The sequence below is a fragment of the Mixophyes fleayi genome, chromosome 7 (assembly GCF_038048845.1).
Source record: "Mixophyes fleayi isolate aMixFle1 chromosome 7, aMixFle1.hap1, whole genome shotgun sequence".
NCBI lineage: Eukaryota > Metazoa > Chordata > Amphibia > Anura > Limnodynastidae > Mixophyes > Mixophyes fleayi.
The window spans coordinates 18,396,020-18,415,853 of record NC_134408.1 but is presented as its reverse complement, the minus strand read 5'-3'; the positions used below and the strand labels follow the sequence as shown (position 1 = coordinate 18,415,853).

The 19,834-nt window shown below is 46.4% G+C and overlaps 1 protein-coding gene across 1 annotated transcript in view; it reads left to right on the top strand.

The window, feature by feature from the left end:
• Positions 1-17,856, top strand: part of FLII (FLII actin remodeling protein) — a 22,361-nt gene extending 4,505 nt beyond the window's left edge. The window contains exons 2-30 of the mRNA XM_075179226.1: positions 1,755-1,865; positions 2,238-2,309; positions 4,011-4,091; positions 4,707-4,792; positions 5,463-5,624; positions 5,707-5,810; positions 6,999-7,174; positions 7,476-7,633; positions 8,045-8,129; positions 8,504-8,657; positions 8,852-8,985; positions 9,314-9,526; positions 10,593-10,772; positions 10,862-10,944; positions 11,206-11,280; positions 11,361-11,444; positions 11,842-12,013; positions 12,250-12,354; positions 13,215-13,406; positions 13,498-13,686; positions 13,836-13,975; positions 14,131-14,374; positions 14,497-14,651; positions 14,828-14,888; positions 14,976-15,104; positions 15,213-15,319; positions 15,588-15,693; positions 15,770-15,835; positions 16,156-17,856. Coding sequence (XP_075035327.1) covers positions 1,755-1,865; positions 2,238-2,309; positions 4,011-4,091; positions 4,707-4,792; positions 5,463-5,624; positions 5,707-5,810; positions 6,999-7,174; positions 7,476-7,633; positions 8,045-8,129; positions 8,504-8,657; positions 8,852-8,985; positions 9,314-9,526; positions 10,593-10,772; positions 10,862-10,944; positions 11,206-11,280; positions 11,361-11,444; positions 11,842-12,013; positions 12,250-12,354; positions 13,215-13,406; positions 13,498-13,686; positions 13,836-13,975; positions 14,131-14,374; positions 14,497-14,651; positions 14,828-14,888; positions 14,976-15,104; positions 15,213-15,319; positions 15,588-15,693; positions 15,770-15,835; positions 16,156-16,290 — 3,759 coding nt within the window. The 3' untranslated portion in view covers positions 16,291-17,856. The remainder of the gene's footprint in view (positions 1-1,754; positions 1,866-2,237; positions 2,310-4,010; positions 4,092-4,706; positions 4,793-5,462; positions 5,625-5,706; positions 5,811-6,998; positions 7,175-7,475; positions 7,634-8,044; positions 8,130-8,503; positions 8,658-8,851; positions 8,986-9,313; positions 9,527-10,592; positions 10,773-10,861; positions 10,945-11,205; positions 11,281-11,360; positions 11,445-11,841; positions 12,014-12,249; positions 12,355-13,214; positions 13,407-13,497; positions 13,687-13,835; positions 13,976-14,130; positions 14,375-14,496; positions 14,652-14,827; positions 14,889-14,975; positions 15,105-15,212; positions 15,320-15,587; positions 15,694-15,769; positions 15,836-16,155) is intronic.
• The last annotated feature ends 1,978 nt before the right edge of the window (positions 17,857-19,834 follow it).

Sequence of the window (19,834 nt, the reverse complement as noted above, 5' to 3'; positions counted from 1 at the left end):
CAATGATCTATTTGTGGCACTTCTGAGACCAGTGCGCAGGATAACTGCGGTGTTGCCCACAGCAGCCATTTGCATTGTAGCTGTCCTTTTTGTAGTGCCGTTTGGAAAATGCTATCAAGCACCTGGTTGGTTGCTATTGGTAACCTCACTGTTGTCCCATGAACTCATTTTCATTGATGTGTTTCCATTAGTTTATGTATGGAAATTAGTTTTATCTCGCCCATTACCTCCAAGAAGAACGTGAGGATGTTGGTGCCTTCAGCCATAACACCTGTCTAGGGAAAGACTTGTGGATTATATTGCAGAAGGGAGGAGAATGGATCTATGTTTGGTCATGAAACAGCAGGTCTAAAATAACCAGCTACAACAATGATTTAAAGAACCAGAGTAGTATTTATGGGAACGTGTGTTTTTGTTCTTCATATATGTTCCTACATTGCTAGCCGCACGTGCTCACCCCCCACCCCCCACCCCCATGCAGTGAGGACAGCAATGCCCCAGCATCTGTTTCATAGAACTGTTTTTACATAAATCACTTAAATATTAGATGTTTTGACAACTGATCACCAGCCATGCCTTAGACAACTCGTGGCTGGCTAGCTGCAAGTTCATCGTGTGCCCTGCCTGGCATGCTGGCACTTGTAGTTTCATAACAACTGGTAAACCGTAGGTTGTCACCCTCTGATCTGTCACATGCTAAAAGACAGCATGCCGGTATTGTCACCTGCCAGGGTGCCACCAATGCCAGCAGAGCCGTATTACCCACTGCCCATATAGATCTCAATGTGTGCACATCTTTCGCTGATTTATCGTGGGCACACTGCTTACCCGCCCTTGCCAGTCTGTATCTGCAAGATGTTTCTGGTCTGGTAGTGTTGGCTCGCTCCTTTGTGCTTTTCTTCATTGTTGTAGCATGTATATAGAACTAATATGTCATAAGTCCCAATAAAAACAATGCTGTCACTTCTGTAGATCTGTTCTTGAGAATGCCACTCTGCAGACAAACATTGCAACCAATGCGCAAGGTACACAATGCTAGCAATCATCTTGTTGGTCAAATTTTGCACCTAATCAGACACTTCCATTGGCTAACTTGCACTAAGCAGCTAATTGGTGATTGTTTGCTGTGGTTCAGGGCGAATGTTATATTGGTAAATGAGCCCTACAGTCTAAATACTAATATCGTATCCAGTATAGTATGGGCTGGTTTTCTTTGTGATGTGCTACCTCCAATAGTTAATTCTAGCTTTTGTGTTTTGCATAAGTTCTTTATTTTACCAGGTGACTATACTCAATGTTTAGAGTAATTGCTGTAGAGGAGAAGAGGCTGTGTTATACTTTAGTTGACAGAACAGCTTCGGTTAAGCAGAAAATAACGTATAAGTTGCTCAGAAAGTATATTGCACTGAATAGCAGAAGTGTATCTCCCTACAGACCTCTTTATTTTATTAACTTGCATATCCTGCTATCTAAAACATTCACGTAGGGGAATTACAAGTCACAGCCTGACCTGCCAGGCTTTGTTTTATAATGTAACAGCAGATTGTGAGAGGCAGGTCATCATAGCGTCTTCTAGTCAGAATTATGATTAGTCGGAGTGTTTTATACCTTTTTTAAAGCCGATTGATGTCAGTGGTTTGCGTTTTATTGTATGCATTTTTATTTTTCCTGTTTAACGCCGTTGTTAGCCTCAGGGTAAGCGGACACTTGCTGCAACCGTCCTGTAACGTAGATGTCTATGTCTGTTCCTCTAGGGCGGGTACTTTCCTGAACATGTGAGGTCTATGTCCAGCCTGCGATGGCTGAAACTGAACAGGACCGGGCTGTGTTACTTGCCGGAGGAGCTGTCGTCTCTGCACAAGCTGGTGAGGGCCGGTAGCCACAGGGGGTCCTGCGTGTGTTTTCAGAGCCATGATCATGCTCCTTTACCTTCACTGATAGAGCCTTTCCATCGGTCATAAACTTTCTGTTCACATTCACAAGACTCGCAGAGGCACATTGTTGCCTGACAAGCAACCAATCAGATTCTAGCTATCATTTATTTAGTACGTTCTACAAAATGACAGCTAGAATCTGATTGGCTGCTATAGGCAACATCTCCACTTTTTCAAAACACGCAGTTTACTGTCTGGCACTTTAATACTATAGTCCGTGTTACAAGCAATATTTGGATGGATATGGCTCCTATGCAGGTGATGTAATCTTTATTATTGCCCATCTCTATATCTCTACTCCAGGAGCATCTGTCCGTGAGTCACAACAATCTGACCACTTTACATGGCGAGCTCTCGTCCCTTCCCTGCCTGCGGGTAAGTACTCACATTGCTGTCATGTTGTTACTCAGTCAGTGTTTATAGTAATTATTATAATATAATGTTGTGGAAGTGCTCAGTTGTTTACACAACACACTTTACATTGAAATCAGGCAATGTCACAACTTATAATATTACTCCGTGGGAACTCCAGTTATTGGGGGGGGGGGGGGGGGGGGGCTAAATTATTTAAGGTGTTAATATAATATACCTCTCTACACTTTTCTTGGTTTCATCAGAAGGCTACATCACAGTGGAGGCAGCCATTTTGCGGGTGAACCCGTTATTGTTAGATAGCAGCCTATCGATGCACTGGGAACTAATGACATCACTGAGACATGAAGTGATTTGATTGGTGGAATGTTGGGTTAGCACACCATACGGCTTCATTGTGATTGGGTGACGGGTACACTGTGGAAATAAAGGATGTTGTGAGTGTGTGTATATACCGATAGTCATTACCTGTTTGGTCAATTTATAGCCAAAATACACACTGCACCATCCCCACAGTCTTATTCATACTATTTCTTTAGGCCTAAAAAATGGCTTCACCGCAGTAATACCATTTTGTAGCTGTCTTGCCCTGTGTTATTGTACCAGTCTCTGACGCTCAGGGGAAGTCGCTGAACCTGTTCCTTTGTGGCTACATGAAGCAATATTTGTCACTCCCAAGTCCGTAATAACACAGGACAAGTTGTCCTTAGAGGCTCTACTATTTGAACCACCGTATTTAATAATGTCTGTCACCTAGTCACAGCGGAGGCGGCCATTTTCACTAGGAACCAGTGACGCCACTTCGATAGGTTAATGATTGTAAGATTAGCATTGATTATATCTCTCAGAAGAAATATATATATATCATACATACATACATACATACATACATACATACAGGCTTCCTGCCCTCTGGGAGGCCCGCACAGGTTAAGTAATCCTAAATAATGCCTCACTATAATGTTCCTTTAAGAAGTTGGGTTAGTGTAGTGGAGAATGTGACCTGGGAGGTGGAACCTGATAAGAGACTTTGGCCTCGCCCATCAGAAATGTCAGGTATTTCTTTATGGTCTGCAGAGTGTGGTTCATTCATCCTGTACTATCTCCTCTGTGGTCATGTGCTCGGCTTGAAGGACAAGTTCTCCTGCGGACTTATATTAATTTTAACTGAAATAGATGTTACCTTTGTAATGTATTCTGATCTATGTATTATGGCTGAGGCCTGACACACATGGAACGATCCCGCTGCTTAGTGCTTGCACTGGCCGACAGCGGGCAGTGCCCAAACATGCGCTGCGGATGATGTTGGTGCTATATAAATAAATGTTAATAAGTGTACTATCCCTGGAGTTTGTAAATTCCTCCAACAAAGGCCTTCAGAAGGGAGGAGGGGTGTCAGATCTATTTTGGGGGACAGTGTGTTGTGATCCTGGCACCTTATAGGATAGGAGTCTTTATACTCGGGAGATTGTCCTAACTTGGGAAAAGTGCTGTTGTTTATCTCTTTCTGTAAACCGCAAACACTGATAACTGTACACGAGGGTAAAAGATTTACCCCACCTGGCCCCCATACAATCCATGTTCTCATGTGCTGATCAGCTGAAGTGACATTTACACCACCCTCAGAATGTGTTCTACTTAATACATGTATAGATATATGGCTCATGTAAGCTGTAGCTCTGATCCACCTCTCTTTGTTCCCAGGCTATCGTAGCCCGAGCCAACAGCCTAAAGAATTCTGGGATCCCGGATGACATCTTCCAGCTTGATGACCTGTCCGTTCTGGTATGTATGTTGTACTGGTGTGAGATCGTTCTCCAGCTCTGTGCCCGTGTGCAGTCTGTGTCCACATGCATGTGCACGCGTGTAAAGTTCACCTTTACACGCATGCACAAGATATTCATTCTGAATATCTTGTGTTTCCCTGCAAATGGAGACAGCTTGGAAGATGAAAATCAAATATCTGGTTGCTATGGACAACACCACCTTTTTCTACACCGTTACCGGTGGTTTTCATTAATGTCTACCGTGTGCCAATTGTAACATACATATATATATATATATATTTATATTGGGGGTTAGGCTTAGTGCCACATTGGGAAAAAAAAAACGGTAATAGAAATTGAGAAAAATGTATACAATTTTCCTACTGCAGATAGTAAGTAAAATACAAGGTCCATGTTTGTGGGGGGAATCACCATTTTTATAATTGTAGGTTTAATTTTATTTATTTAGTTGTGTTTTGTTTTAAATTGCTCCTCTTTAGCAGTTGTGCGGGTCGTACAGCCTGGGTTGGACACCAGCGTGTCTGTGCAGAGCTGTCTTGTATGGCACATGCTGTAAGCAGTAAGATTTATGGTATAAGAAGAAGACAATGAGCCCGTTGTGTTTGCCTTGTAGGACCTGAGTTACAACCAGCTGAGCGAGTGTCCGCGGGAGCTGGAGAGCGGGAAGAACATGCTGGTGCTCAATCTCAGCCACAACAGGTGAGAGGTCAACGTGGATATGGTCCTGCAGAGACTCCATAATACAGAGATGTGGGGGTGATGATGGAGACACACTGGTGGTGTGGGGGTAATTAATGGCGGAGACACGGTGATGTGTGGGGGGTAATTGATGGCGGAGACACTGTGGTCATGTGTGGGGGCAATTGATGGCGGAGACACTGTGGTGCTTGTGGGGGCAATTGATGGCGGAGACACGGTGGTGGTGTGTGGGGGGCAATTGATGGCGGAGACACGGTGGTGGTGTGTGGGGGGCAATTGATGGCGGAGACACGGTGGTGGTGTGTGGGGGGCAATTGATGGCGGAGACACGGTGGTGGTGTGTGGGGCGCAATTGATGGCGGAGACACGGTGGTGGTGTGTGGGGCGCAATTGATGGCGGAGACACGGTGGTGGTGTGTGGGGGGCAATTGATGGCGGAGACACGGTGGTAGTATTAGTCCGCTAAGGTATCCCTTTCGTACATTGACGGCTGTGTATCTACCTCAGACCAGCTCCCTGTCTGGCTGTCTATAAGAGGAAAAACATTGATCCATGTCTCCTATATTAATATTGATGGCTTAGTGTTGACGTGATCTTTCCTTCCCTATATTCCATTGGCCAACTCAGTCATGTGTAACATCTCGTGTGTATATCTGTTCTTTATTCCCAGCATTGACAACATTCCCAACCAGCTGTTTATTAACCTGACGGACTTGCTGTACCTGGACCTGAGTGACAACAAGCTGGACAGCTTGCCCCCACAGATGCGGAGACTGGTGCACCTGCAGACCCTCATCCTGAACAATAACCCGCTGATGCACGCCCAGCTCAGGTCAGACGGCCCGGTGCTCGGGAGAAGGTACCAGGCGTTTACTTAGAGCGTTCTGTGACCTCTGTGTCTGTCCCTTTTACAGGCAGCTTCCTGCCATGGTCGCCCTGCAGACTCTGCATCTGAGAAACACCCAGCGAATGCAGAGCAATCTACCCACCTCTCTGGAAGGCCTGTCCTATCTAGCAGGTATGTAGTAACATGGTCGGGGCTTTGCTACCTAGCGGTCAGGGGGTCGGGCTTTGCTATCTAGCGGTCAGGGCTTTGCTACCTAGCGGTCAGGGGGTCGGGCTTTGCTATCTAGCGGTCAGGGCTTTGCTACCTAGCGGTCAGGGGGTCGGGCTTTGCTATCTAGCGGTCAGGGCTTTGCTACCTAGCGGTCAGGGGGTTGGGCTTTGTTATCTAGCGGTCAGGGCTTTGCTACCTAGCGGTCAGGGGGTCCGGCTTTGCTATCTAGCGGTCAGGGCTTTGCTACCTAGCGGTCAGGGGGTCGGGCTTTGCTATCTAGCGGTCAGGGCTTTGCTACCTAGCGGTCAGGGGGTTGGGCTTTGTTATCTAGCGGTCAGGGCTTTGCTACCTAGCGGTCAGGGGGTCCGGCTTTGCTACCTTGCGGTCGGGGGGACGAGGCTTTGCTACCTAGCGGTCGGAGGGTTGGGGCTTTGCTACCTAGCGGTCGGGGGGACAGGGATTTGGTACCTAGCGGTCGGAGGGCAGAGGTTTGCTACCTAGCGGTTGGGGGGTTGGGGCTTTGCTACCTAGCGGTCGGGGTTTTCTTACACTTGTATTGGTATACACAAACCTTCACCATATTTGATGTAAGCCTCACCCAACACATCGGGATTCATTGCATGATGGACACTGCCAGCGTATAGACTACATGTTCTAGCATTAGACAGACTTGTGACGATCTGTCTTCTGATGAACAACATAAATAGTCTCCGTGTACTTGAGCTACACAATTGGTGGAAGGCTTAAGTTCAGTAGTCCATATACATATACAAGTAATGAACACACTTCTTGTAGTTAATAGAACAAGACTAGTGTATATAAATGGGAACCGGTCCCAGAGAGGCAGCTACATAAACACAGCAGAGTATTCAGTGAGCTGCAGACAGATTAGTAGAACAAATCTCACCCAGTTCCAAGGCCGTAATTCTGACCGTCCCAAGCAGGAAATTATTAGAACGTAACATTTATTAGATGTTACCAGAGTCCTCGGACGATGGCACAAAACACTCTGGATTTTGCCATTCTGAAAGGGGTAATTTTGAGTCTTGTTCTGTTGTCTTCAGTAATCCTGTTGATTAATAATCTATGAACCGCATGTTTGGCGGACAGACAGCTAGTTATCGTGGTTCTGTATCTCCTCTCGGACAGATGTGGACTTCTCTATGAATGACCTGAGCCGGGTACCCGAGTGCCTGTACACACTCGTCAACCTGAAACGCCTCAACCTCAGCAGCAACCAGATCTCTGAACTGTCCCTGTGCATCGACCAGTGGACTCAGCTGGAGACCCTCAACCTGTCCCGCAACCTGCTGACCTCTCTCCCTGTACGTCCGGTTTAGTGTGTGAGATGGATAGATATGTAATTCATATATTTGTATCGTTGTAAGACATTACTAATAGATCCATGCTGGTGTGGAGTTAATGCTACATTATTTACTCATAGACTGCGCTTGCATTGTATCTGTGAGTCCTAAAGAGATCAGAGTCCTGTTTGAGTCACTGGTGACCCCTTAGGGTCCTTCCTGGTTGGCTTATTGAGGACACTAGGTTGCAGAGCTTGCAGTTAGTGTTGTATTATGGTCATGCATGGAGTGTGCTCATTCTCTGCCTGTGTTCGGTTTCCAGTCTGCGATCTGCAAGTTGTCCAAGCTGAAGAAACTCTATTTAAACTCCAACAAGCTGGACTTTGATGGGATCCCATCGGGAATCGGCAAACTCAGCAGCCTGGAGGAGTTCATGGCTTCCAACAATAACCTGGAACTGATCCCAGAGAGTCTGTGCAGGTAATGGGGCCCACCTGGGGGTCAGTGGGTAGGTGACGGTGGAGGTCAGTGGGTACTTGACGAGGGCCCACCTGGGGGTCAGTGGGTAGGTGACTGGGGAGGTCAGTGGGTAGGTGACTGGGACCCACCTGGGGGTCAGAGGGTAGGTGACGGGGACCCATCTGAGGGTCAGTGGGTAGATGATGGGGGAGGTCAGTGGGTAGGTGACGGGGGCCCACCCAGCGGTCAGTGGGTAGGTTTAGGTGATGGGGTCCACTTAGAGGGGGGTTGGGGTATTAAAGTGAGGGGGCGGTTTAGGTGATGGGGCCCACCTGATGCTATCTAGGAAGGGGGGGGGGGGGGCACCTGGGATTAGGTAGGGTGCTCCAGGTACCAACTAGCTGCCGATAAAACAATATTTCTCTTTTCCAGATCTGCCAAATTGCGGAAGCTTGTTCTAAATAAAAATCGCCTGGTCACATTGCCTGAGGCCGTCCACTTCTTGCCGGATTTAGAGGTAGGTGACCATCACACACTAGATAACCTCATACATATCCTTTAGCTGATGTACGTGTGTAACAGAGCCGTGCATTGACTCTACACCCAACTTTCTCCAAAATGTTCACCAAGGTGATTTTCACTGGACTTAGAACACAGTTGTACTTTATTATATCTCTGATCTGCAGCTGCTATGTGCACAGCTTCCATCCAGAGATACAACCAGTGACTGACGCATTAATTCATCTGACATAACTGTGACAACCCCCCAGACAACGCTCAGTCGTCACTGAGGAACAGTGCCACCTTGAGGCTGACCTTACTAACTGCAGATATTGAACTGGTGCTGCAAAATGTCTTCTCTCTGGTACCTATCACTTATTGTCCTTCTAGGTTCTGGATGTGAGAGAGAACCCCAACCTGGTGATGCCCCCAAAACCAGCTGACCGCACCTCCGAATACTACAACATCGATTTCTCCCTGCAGAACCAGCTACGCCTAGCAGGAGCGTCTCCAGCCACCGTCGCTGCCGCCGCCGCCGCAGGGGGTAGGTGGAACATGTCGCTGAATTTCCCTCCCATAAAATAAACATTATTATATTTCAAGATGTTTTTTTTTTTTGTTGTTAAACCCAGTTTATTAGGTATAAACACAAGTCGTGGGGGCTGGGGGGTGGTGGGAATTGAGCTAAATAGATACCGGTTTAGGGACCATGTCATCTGGGTGCCCGTCTTTCACCAGGCAGCGCCCCAAAGGACTCCTCCGCCAGGAAGATGCGTCTCCGCCGGCGGAAGGACACTGCACAGGATGACCAGGCCAAGCAGGTGCTGAAGGGCATGTCTGACGTGGCAGAGGAGAAAAACAAGAAGATACAGGTGAGGAACGTAGGAAATCGGGAGACCGGTTAAAGCTACAAAATTTATGGGTATGTCCTGAACCGTCAACCTAATACGCTCCTACATGGAGAAATATGGAGAGAAGGGTCTAAGAGCGCGTGGTAAGTTTGTTTTACCTTGTTGGGTTCATCCTACAGTGTATGTGCACAACATGATATCTTGGATGACATTAAAGTAGATGTAAATTCTATATTGATGTAGAATATACACAATATAACTTGATCTGCCAACATCCAGGATCAGGTGTCCTTGTAGATGTCGTGTGTAGATAACCGACAGCTCTGTTGTGTTTCCCCTCCACCAACAGGAGAACGGAGATATGAAATACACCGATCTGAAGACCCGCCGCTGGGACAAAGGACTGGAGAAGCCTCACTTGGACTATTCAGAATTCTTTGTGGAGGACGTGGGTCAGGTCCCAGGTGTCACCGTCTGGCAGATAGAGAACTTTATTCCCATCTTGGCGGACGAGGCTTTCCATGGGAAGTTTTATGAGGCGGACTGTTACATCGTCCTAAAGGTGAGCGGTTTACACTCAGTAGCGTGTGTTGTGTGGCCGGGGGTAATGGGGAAGGGGGGAAATGGATAGGGGAGAGGGTGGGGGTAACCAACAATGGGGTACCCCAAATACAGATCCATTTAAATGGTACCGGGAAGAGGACAGTTATTGAAAACCCAGACTTCAGGTACCTGTAGTAGACCAGAGATGTTCTCCATTGAATTCACCAGGTTCGGTTAAACACTGCCGCATCGTATAGATGTGTGTCTGACGGATTACTGAGGTTTTATAGGTCTGTTCAATAAACGTCGTTTGGGACACGAATGTTGGTAATTTGTTCAATAAAATCTAATATTATGGTCCAAAATGTGGAGCGATCCTCACACATTCTCAGGTACTACGGCACCTGTAAACGATCCTCACACATTCACAGGTACTACGGCACCTGTAAACGATCCTCACACATTCACAGGTACTACGGCACCTGTGAACAATCCTCACACATTCTCAGGTACTACGGCACCTGTGAACAATCCTCACACATTCACAGGTACTACGGCACCTGGACATCGCAACTCTATGTGGTGCGAGGAAAAATCTGGGATGTTGCACAGCCACGCAGTGATTCCGGAGGCACTGCTCAGCACACCGCAAAAAATTGAATTGAGTCCTTAATGTTTTATGCTCTGACGTGTCCTGTGAGTCAAAAATACATAAAATATCTGATGAGTGAAAAATTGTAGTCCCCAATCCCAAAAATTAGCACAGAGGAGGAATTCAGGGACCCATTTTGGTGCTTGTCCGTTCTCCTTGTATGCCGGCCCTGGGCACAAAAAATAAATCGAGCCTGTGATCATTCTGGGTCCTGCCAGCAGGGGGAGCTACATATTATTACAGTATTGAGAAGAGACGTACGTTCATGAATGTGTAAGGATGCCTATAGATTATATATAGATGGTTCTATGAGTGATGAATGCTTCTTCAACCCACTCTGGGAATAAACTTGATTATTCAAGAGGATGAGACGAAATATTAAATGAGAACTGTTTATCCTCTTCTAACCCCTTCTCCTGGATTTCCTCCCCAGACTTCGCTGGATGATAACGGCGGCCTGCACTGGGAGATCTATTACTGGATCGGGCAGGAGGCCACGCTGGATAAGAAGGCTTGCTCTGCCATCCATGCCGTGAACCTGAGAAACTACCTGGGCGCTGAGTGCCGCTCCATACGGGAGGAGATGGGAGACGAGAGTGAGGAGTTCAGCCAGGTGAGGCGGGATCAGACCCTGAACTTATATTACTTTATTTATATAATATAATATGTTACATGACCAGGACTATTGTGTTGCTCTTTCAGGTCTTTGACAATGAGATTTCCTACATAGAAGGCGGCTCCGCCAGTGGGTTCTATACCGTAGAGGACTCGCAGTACATCACCAGGTGAGGGCAGTAGAGAGCTTACGTCTTGTTCCCATTGGTTAGCAGAGCATGCCTGGGAATTGTATGGAAAAGCTACAGGCTGCATATCTCATGTTAAAAAAAAATAATTTGTGCAGTTACTTGTTTATAAGACATTTTTCACTGCTTTATAACACGGAATCGTTTGAGCTATAACGAAGGCAATGTGTCTACTGACCAGGTGGGGGCGCTGTTCCCTTATGCAGATGTCACCAACTCGTGAATGTTTTTCCTCCCACCCAGGCTCTACCGAATCTACGGCAAGAAGAATATCCGCCTGGAGCCTATGCCGCTAAAGGGCACGTCTCTGGATCCACGGTTCGTGTCTCAGTCTAATTTTGGGAACCTTTTATGCAGTTGCCAGTGGGGTCTCATTCAGTTGACGCTGTGTCTTTCAGGTTTGTGCATCTCTTGGACCACGGTCTGGAAATTTATATCTGGAGAGGATCACAGGCCACTCTGAGTAACACTACGAAAGCCAGGTAGCCACTGCCACCGGTACCACAGGGAAGAGGGGATGTCCAGGGTGGTGCTAGAGGTTCAGGTGTCTTCACAGCATAAATAACTCCAAATTGTGCTTGATATTCGAATCCAGTGTTTTATTTTGTATGATTGCATGTTCGGGTCTTGCCACAAGATGGCGCTGTAGCGCCAATAATATCGTGACTGCTGTGCATCGTCCATAAAAGAACTGTTTAATGTTGTTTGTAATGGTAACTCCTTCACCAAGATAGTTGTATAGAACGTATGTGGTACATTCAGCTGTGTCGTTAGTAAATCAGTGGTCTAAGTCTGTGTTGTGGGTTATTCCAAGTATATTACAGTGCACACGTGTGTTCTGGTCTTTACAATCTTTGCTCCCACCGATCCCTTTTTCAGACTCTTTGCTGAGAAGATCAACAAGAATGAGAGGAAAGGCAAAGCGGAAATCATATCACTTACAGAGGAGCAGGAGACTCCCGAATTCTGGGAGGTTTTGGGGGGACAACCGGATGAGATCAAACCCTGTGTTGCTGAAGACTTCCAACCACCGCGCCCCAAACTATATAAGGTAAGAGCAAGTAAATCCTCTATTGGACAATAGTGTCTTTCAGAGCCTGTATGTGACGGGCAGGGCAGACATTACAATCTCACTGCTTTTCAGTCCTCCAGATAGCCATTATGATCTGTGATTGGTGAAATTATGCACAGTGATGTGACAATAAGAATAACTGACATGCTGTGCTTTGCCATTTAAGCTGTTTTCCCCCCTTATTGACATGAGCTGACCTCTGTTCTCTCCGGTAGGTTGGACTGGGTCTGGGCTATCTGGAGCTACCACAGATTAACTATAAGATTTGCGTTGAACACAAGAAGAGACCAAAGATAGACCTTGTGCCTGAGATGAGGCTGGTGAGTATTATGTGATGTGTAATGAGCAGCAGTATTCTGTAATCTTTATTCTTACTGTCTCCACCGTTCCAAATCTAATGAATGAAAACGGTCACATGCATGTTCCCTGGGAGTACCACCGTTGCAGAGCTTTACTTTGGGTTTTCATGAGGCAGAAAAGCTCCTTATATGTGCTAGATAACCCCAGCTCACACTCTGTGGCCAAGTAGCCACTAATGCAGCATGGATTATCAAAGGTGGGAGTCCTGCAGGAGCAGAGAGCAGTTGTTGGTGAATACCGGGGCATAATATGGACCAGTTTATTTCCGTACATGAAATGTTCTATGTTCCAATAGTTGTTTTTATTTTAAATTATTTTTCATTGTTACCCTTGCTGACATCAACATTTTTTTTTAATGAACCGCTGTAACAAAAATCAAAATAAACTAAATTAGGTGTCATCGCCAGGCCACACCCCCAATGATATCTGCAGGTATTCACTTAATTTGGTCCCTCCCACAATAGGGTAAAACATCAGTGCCCAGCTCAGGGGACACATTACAGCAGAAGGGGGCTGAGTTTAGGAGAAGTGAACTAACTTCAGTGCATTTATGTGTTCGAATGACCTTATGCTTATTTGCCATAGATAGACGGTCTAATTCACCTAAAGGATATTTTACAATTGCTGCCCAGCAGAGTTCCCTCTATTGTGCAAATTTAGACGTCCTTTTTATTATTGCTGTAACTTAAATTCTCCACTAAGTTTGATGGCAATACTGTAGGAGGTAAGTGGCTGTAGTACGGGTGGTAGGTGGCATGGTAGAGGAATGTTGGTCCACAGGAGATGTTGTATAAACACCATCTTCTATCACGTTTTCTAGCTCCAAAGCCTGCTGGACACCAAGTCCGTGTACATACTGGACTGCCACTCCGACGTCTTCATCTGGATCGGACGCAAGTCCTCTCGATTGGTTCGAGCGGCGGCTTTGAAACTGGGGCAGGAGGTGTGCGGAATGCTGCACCGACCGAAACACGCCATGGTCATCCGCAACCTGGAGGGCACAGAATGCCAGGTACGGCTGCCAGGCGGTTGCGACCGCCACCAATGATTCCGCACGGCACTTGTCTGAGCAGTCGGTAAAACTCTGTGACTTTCCTTACCAGGTATTCAAGTCCAAGTTTAGGAACTGGGATGACGTCCTGAAGGTGGATTACACCAGGAATGCGGAGAGCGTGGTTCAGACAGACGGGCTGGTGGGCAAAGTGAAGAAAGACGCAGAGAAGAAGGACCAGATAAAAGCCGACCTCACCGCACTCTTCCTCCCCCGTCAGCCTCCAATGCAGGCTTCAGAGGTAGGTGCAGGCGGCACAATGTCTATTACTAATATAGTTGGGTCCTCGTTTGGGTTATAGTCAGTCTTATTCTTCAACGACTCTATTTACATTTATTTGAACGTAAGGCTCAGATTGGTGAACATGTGTCGCTTATGTTTTGCCTACAGGCTGAGCAGCTCACTGAGGAGTGGAACGAAGACCTGGATGGGATGGAGGGATTCGTACTGGAGGGGAAGAAGTTTGCCCGTCTACCCGAAGAAGAGTTTGGCCACTTTCACACGCAGGATTGCTATGTATTCCTGTGCAGGTAACTAGTAGCCAAGGAATCCTTTGTTTTCTGGATTTACATTTAATACTGTTAAAGACGGCAAATGGTATCGTCCCGGAGGTCCAGCTTCCGGCCACAAGTGGTTTTAGAGCCTAATCCAGACTATGGACGGTAACATTTCGATGCTCCTTTAGGTACTGGGTACCGATAGAACATGATGACGATGAGGAGGAGGAGCAGCAGAAGAAGAAGAAGAGGAAGGTCCATGAGAATGATGAGGAGGATGACGAGGACGAAGAGGATGAGAAGCAGCCTGAAGAAGACTTCCAGTGTGTGGTGTATTTCTGGCAGGGCCGAGAGGCCTCCAACATGGGCTGGCTTACCTTCACCTTTAGTCTGCAGAAGAAGTTTGAGAGCCTGTTCCCAGGAAAGCTGGAGGCGAGTTATATCATAAACACACAAGCACAGTTTTGTTAACCACAGGTTGGGTTGGGCCACCGACTGGGCAAAACGGCCACGTCCTCCCTATTGTCTCCAACAACTGTGTTTTTAATTCTTAGGTCGTCAGGATGACGCAGCAACAGGAGAACGCCAAGTTCCTCTCTCATTTTAAGAGAAAGTTCATCATTCACAAAGGGAAAAGGAAGATGAGGGACGTGGGGCTTCAGCCCAGCTTGTACCACGTGAGAACCAATGGAAGTTCACTTTGCACCAGGTGGGCAATGGGGTCCAAGAAGGGGACCTGTGCTATAAGCAGCTCATCCTGAGCTGGGCAGTCGGGGCACCACTGTATGGTGTAAACGGAGAGGGCGCCGAAAGGCACGGTTTCCTTACACGTGTGTTTTGTACATAGAGACGTATAGTTCTGAAACCCTCTCCTCCCTTCCACAGGTGTATCCAGATAAACACAGACTGCAGTTTGTTGAATTCGGAATTTTGCTTCATCCTGAAGGTGAGTTGTGATCGACGCTGTGGCTGAGGTCTGAGGAGAATTCTTACAGAACATTACCCTCGCTGATCGTCTGCCCTCTTGTTCCAGGTCCCCTTTGAGAGCATCGATAACCAGGGCATCGTGTACACTTGGGTGGGCAGAGCGGCTGATCCGGATGAGGCCAAGCTCGCGGAGGAGATCATGAACCACATGTTCGATGACACATATAGTAAACAGGTGCGATGGTTTATCCGACATATAGAAATGACTAAACCTGTTCGTTATTGCTCACTAACTGCCTGCAGATTGCTGTGTCCATGTCTCCTGAATGGTTCTGTTTAACAGGTGATTAACGAAGGTGAGGAGCCAGAGAACTTCTTTTGGGTGGGCATCGGGGGCCACAAAGCCTATGACGAGGATGCGGACTATATGAAGTACTCACGTCTGTTCAGGTGAGTGTCTGTAGTCATTTTTATACTCTACTTCAGTCTAGAGACGGGGGGGGGAGCACAATATCACAGCTGTTGTCCAACCTGCGGTCTTGCATAGACCAGTGCTCGTCCTGAATCTTCATGTCTGGCTTCGGTAGTGGGCAGGGGCTCCCCAGCCAATAAAGGTTTAGTACAAATCATGAGGCTTACCCTAAATTGGAACTGGTCTTGGGTGTGGTCTTTATCTGTGATCACTGATCACATTCTCTGTGGTCTTCTGTTCCACCAGGTGCTCCAACGAGAAGGGCTATTTCTCTGTGTCGGAGAAGTGCTCAGACTTCTGCCAGGACGACCTGGCGGACGACGACATCATGCTACTGGACAACGGCCAGGAGGTGAGTTCTGGGCGCAAGGGGTAAATGGGCGAGAGATGGGCACAGAACCGGGTTGTAATCACGTCCTCTCTTCCAGGTATACATGTGGGTGGGCACCCAGACCAGCCAGGTGGAGATTAAGCTGAGCTTGAAGGCGTGTCAGGTAAGTGCGTTTCCTGTTCTCTTATTGGCCCATCATAGTCTACGCCTAAGGTGTCTGAATACCATCTTTGCCCCTAAAACTTATAATTCCATCTTTATCTTTATTTATTTTTTTTACTTTATTTAATATCTCAGACCTATTTTTACACTTCATTAACTGCTCAGTCCCTGGGTCTTTGTGATATTGCTGGAGCAGTGATTGGCGGGCAGGGCATGATGGGACGTGTCGTTCTACACCATTGGCTGTCTGATTCGGTGGACTTACTAGAATGAGTGACTGCACAGAATTACCATTGTCTTGTATTGTTCTTCTCCCTGTAGGTTTATATCCAGCATATGAGAGCCAAGGACACGGCCCATCCGCGCAAACTGCGCCTGGTGCGTAAGGGAAACGAGCCGCACGCCTTCACCCGGTGCTTCCACGGCTGGGGTGCCTTCCGCAAGCCGCCAGCGTAACCCATTCCCGGCCATCTTGTACCTGGGCACTGGTGCCTGCTTACCTTATAGGCTCGACACAGCGCTTGCACAGAGGATGTTAATATATTTAATTCTTCATGATGAACAGATGTTATTTGCTGTACAACAGCTGGGAATGAGATATGAATGCACTCCTGCTAGCTTAGTGTCTTATAGTGTCTGCAGTGTTAAGGGTTAATATTGAGGGGAAAGGGGTTTTGTACACTAAGGAGGGGAGCTAAAAACTATGACTCTTCCTGAGCTGTAACTAATCTATGCACCAGTCCGGCTGTCTCTCCTACTGAATAAGAGGCTTCATTCCGGCCCAGGGGCAGAACTACACCCTGCAGGGTATTTACACAGTACAGTCACGTTCTGGGCAGTAACTAATGGTCTCAGTTCCCCATCTCCATAGACATGGCTTCCTAGTTCTGTATTTTATGATATAATTCTTACACGGGTGTAAGGGAGCTGCACCTATGTATGATGCTGGTTGGATTTAATTCACGTCTATGAATTATTGATGTAATTATGGGTGTGAGGAGCTACTGGAGAACATGTCTATAATGTCATTATTGCTGCAAGAGTCAGAGGACATTTATGTGTTATGTGAATGTTCAATCTGTTTCACTGAATTAACCCCCCCCATGTCTGCCAGACAAACGTGTGAAATCAGAATTTGTCACCTGAGAACATATTTCTACGTTCTAAGAACAATGTGCACAGAGTTACTGGTGCTGAGATGCTCCCAGGGCTGAATTTGGATCACGATGTGTACTGGGCATTGAACCTACAGCTAGTTACACTTTTATTATTTTAACCACAGGGTGGTAGTGAGATTGCTAGAAGAACATTGGTCTCTTGTACAGTGGTGGCAGCCATTGTAGATTTCATTCTCCCTAATATTGGCTGGCTCCTTGATGGATAGGCAACCGGTGATTATAAACACATTGGCATTACACACTGTATGGGAAACATTATCAGTGGTAGAGCTGAGATGTCCCCAATTCTAGTTCTACCAAGTGATGCTAGGAAGTTCTATTTATGTGTCTGAACATTCTATAGTCAGGTCTCCACCACATTGTGTAGATGACACGTTGGGTATTTCTGCAGGACAGTTGCTCTTCCTGTGGATGGGACGGTTAGTCAACTGCTCTGTTCAATGGGCACCAGAGCATTCTTTTTTATAAAGGTTGATTCCACAGGGACCTAGATATCTTCTGAGGCCTGTAGTGCGATAATGACATTGGCTCCTAGTCCTTAAGAATAGAAGACAGTCTAAAAAGTGGCCCCACAAGGCATTGTGTTTTCACCTAGCTCGTGAGAGAAAGATGTAGACTTGTCTGACTGTTACGGACTCTGGTTGGGACACACGACTTCATAAACACGGGGCCCTTTCCATAATGTTTATACTATACTGCTGTACAGCAAAAAGACATTTACTGGGGAAGACCAGGTGTGCTCACTTATCATTCAAAGCCAATAGACATCTCTGCCACTGTGGGAGGGAATTGGTATTAACTGTATGAGCTTTATCTATTTTAATAAATTTGCACTTCACTTTCATTCCTGTGTGATGCTGTATCTGCTTTCCAGCTGGACTCTGTTTTCTTTAGCTACATATTAGTACATAGTGGAAGGGATAGAGAGCAGATACTGGATCTGTTAATGGTCATTTTGGAAATGGACAATAGAAAAGGACAGTTTACTTATCTGGTATTAGCATTATAAAACTAACCTCCATTCTACTGCAACCCGACCAATATTTACATTACTCTAGTACAGGGTTTCCCAAACCCAGTCCTCAGGGCAGTGCAGGTTTTCTGGATCACATGTGACATAATTAGGACCACCTGTGGATCTGTTACAATGTGTCAGTCAGTAATGACTACACCTGTGCTCCAACAAGGAGATATGGAAAACCTGCACTGTTAGGGAGCCCTGAGGACTTGGTTTAGGAAACATTGGTCTAGTATTTAAACAGTTTCCTTTTGCAGGACTTTCCCTTTATACATTATTGCAACATTGTCCTTTTCATACACTAGTGCCCATGTTCCAGCAGCCTTAGACTTGAGCAGTATTACATTGTGGTCATGGATGCAGACCTTCCTAGTTACAGAAGTCAAGCAGCTGGTCTATCAATCGTGGGTATGCAGCCCCTAAATTAATTTACCCAGCTGGTTAGCTACTGGCAAAGCATGTTGGGAGTTGTAGTTTCACCACACCTGTAGAACCCTTGGTTGGCCAGGTATAAACTGTACAGGTAGGAGTTTGGCACTTTAAGTCCAAATTCCAAAACCCCTACCCCTTCCCTCCTGGCAACAGGCATATAATGCTCTTCATCAGGGCTGCCTCTTGCTGCAAAGTATTTTATGTACTGAGTTTAACTGCTGCACCACCAATGTGCTAGAGGCATTCTCCTGCCAGAGACAGATGCTAGGCATGGGCTGAAGCAGTACAGTTTTGGTGCCTTCTTCTGCCACACCCTCCATTGGACTGTTTTGGGAAGGAGATAGGAGACATGGGTACCAATGACCATGAGATTCTACACTGGAAGCCGACAGTCACTGTCAGCCCCTAAAAACAGGTGTTGCTGGAGAAGTGCTGTGGCCTCCAGTGTTATGGAGATCAGGTAGGGGGTCTCCTATATAGAACAGCCCCTCTAAAAATTACCTAGAAGAAGAGAATACCACCTATGAAAAACTGAAAAGTTACCCAACTTTCAGATACCAGACAGACAGATAAAAGGGACAGCGATGGGGATGAAAGTCGCACCAAGTTATGAGAACCTCGTCATGGTCAAATGGAATGATAAAGACATATGGTACAATAACCAGCACCATTGACGAAATCCTGTTCATCTGAAAATGCAGCCACGAAAACCTAAGCACCTTCACAAACCACATCAACAAACTTCAACCTAAAATTCATTACCAACATCAGTAAGAAGCAGGTGGAACATCAAAGATGGGGACCTTCACACCAAAACCTACATTAGACTACAACAAATACATCCCAGGCACCACCATAGACTCTGGCCACAGAATAACCCTGGAGGGCAATTCAAAATGCTCAGGAGAAATTGCTCCCCTGTGCATGAGTTTAAGAATCAAACCAGAACCCTGAAAGTCGAATTTCAAGAAAGAAAATACGACCTTCCACTCAACAAGGAACAAAAAAATAAAATAAATCTCTACTATAATTATCTACCTTCTCCAATGACATTAGTCTTGTGTATTGGAAGAAGAAGAGACCTAAGAAACAGAATACCAGAGAACATCAAAAACCTCAAGAATGGAAGAATGAAGTACAGAACACTTGAGACTACACCCCATCCCCTCAGGACTAACTTTCCTCGTTATCAAGCATGTGTAGAAACAGTGGAGAGCAGATTTCATATCTCAAATATCCAAATAAGGAGCAAAATGGATCACACAGTAGGCAACCTGACACCCAAGGGTCTCAATATAGACTTCGACCTCGGAACCTTCTCTAGAACCTCAGTAACCAGAGCAAACACCACTTGAGGCACCTTCTACCAAAA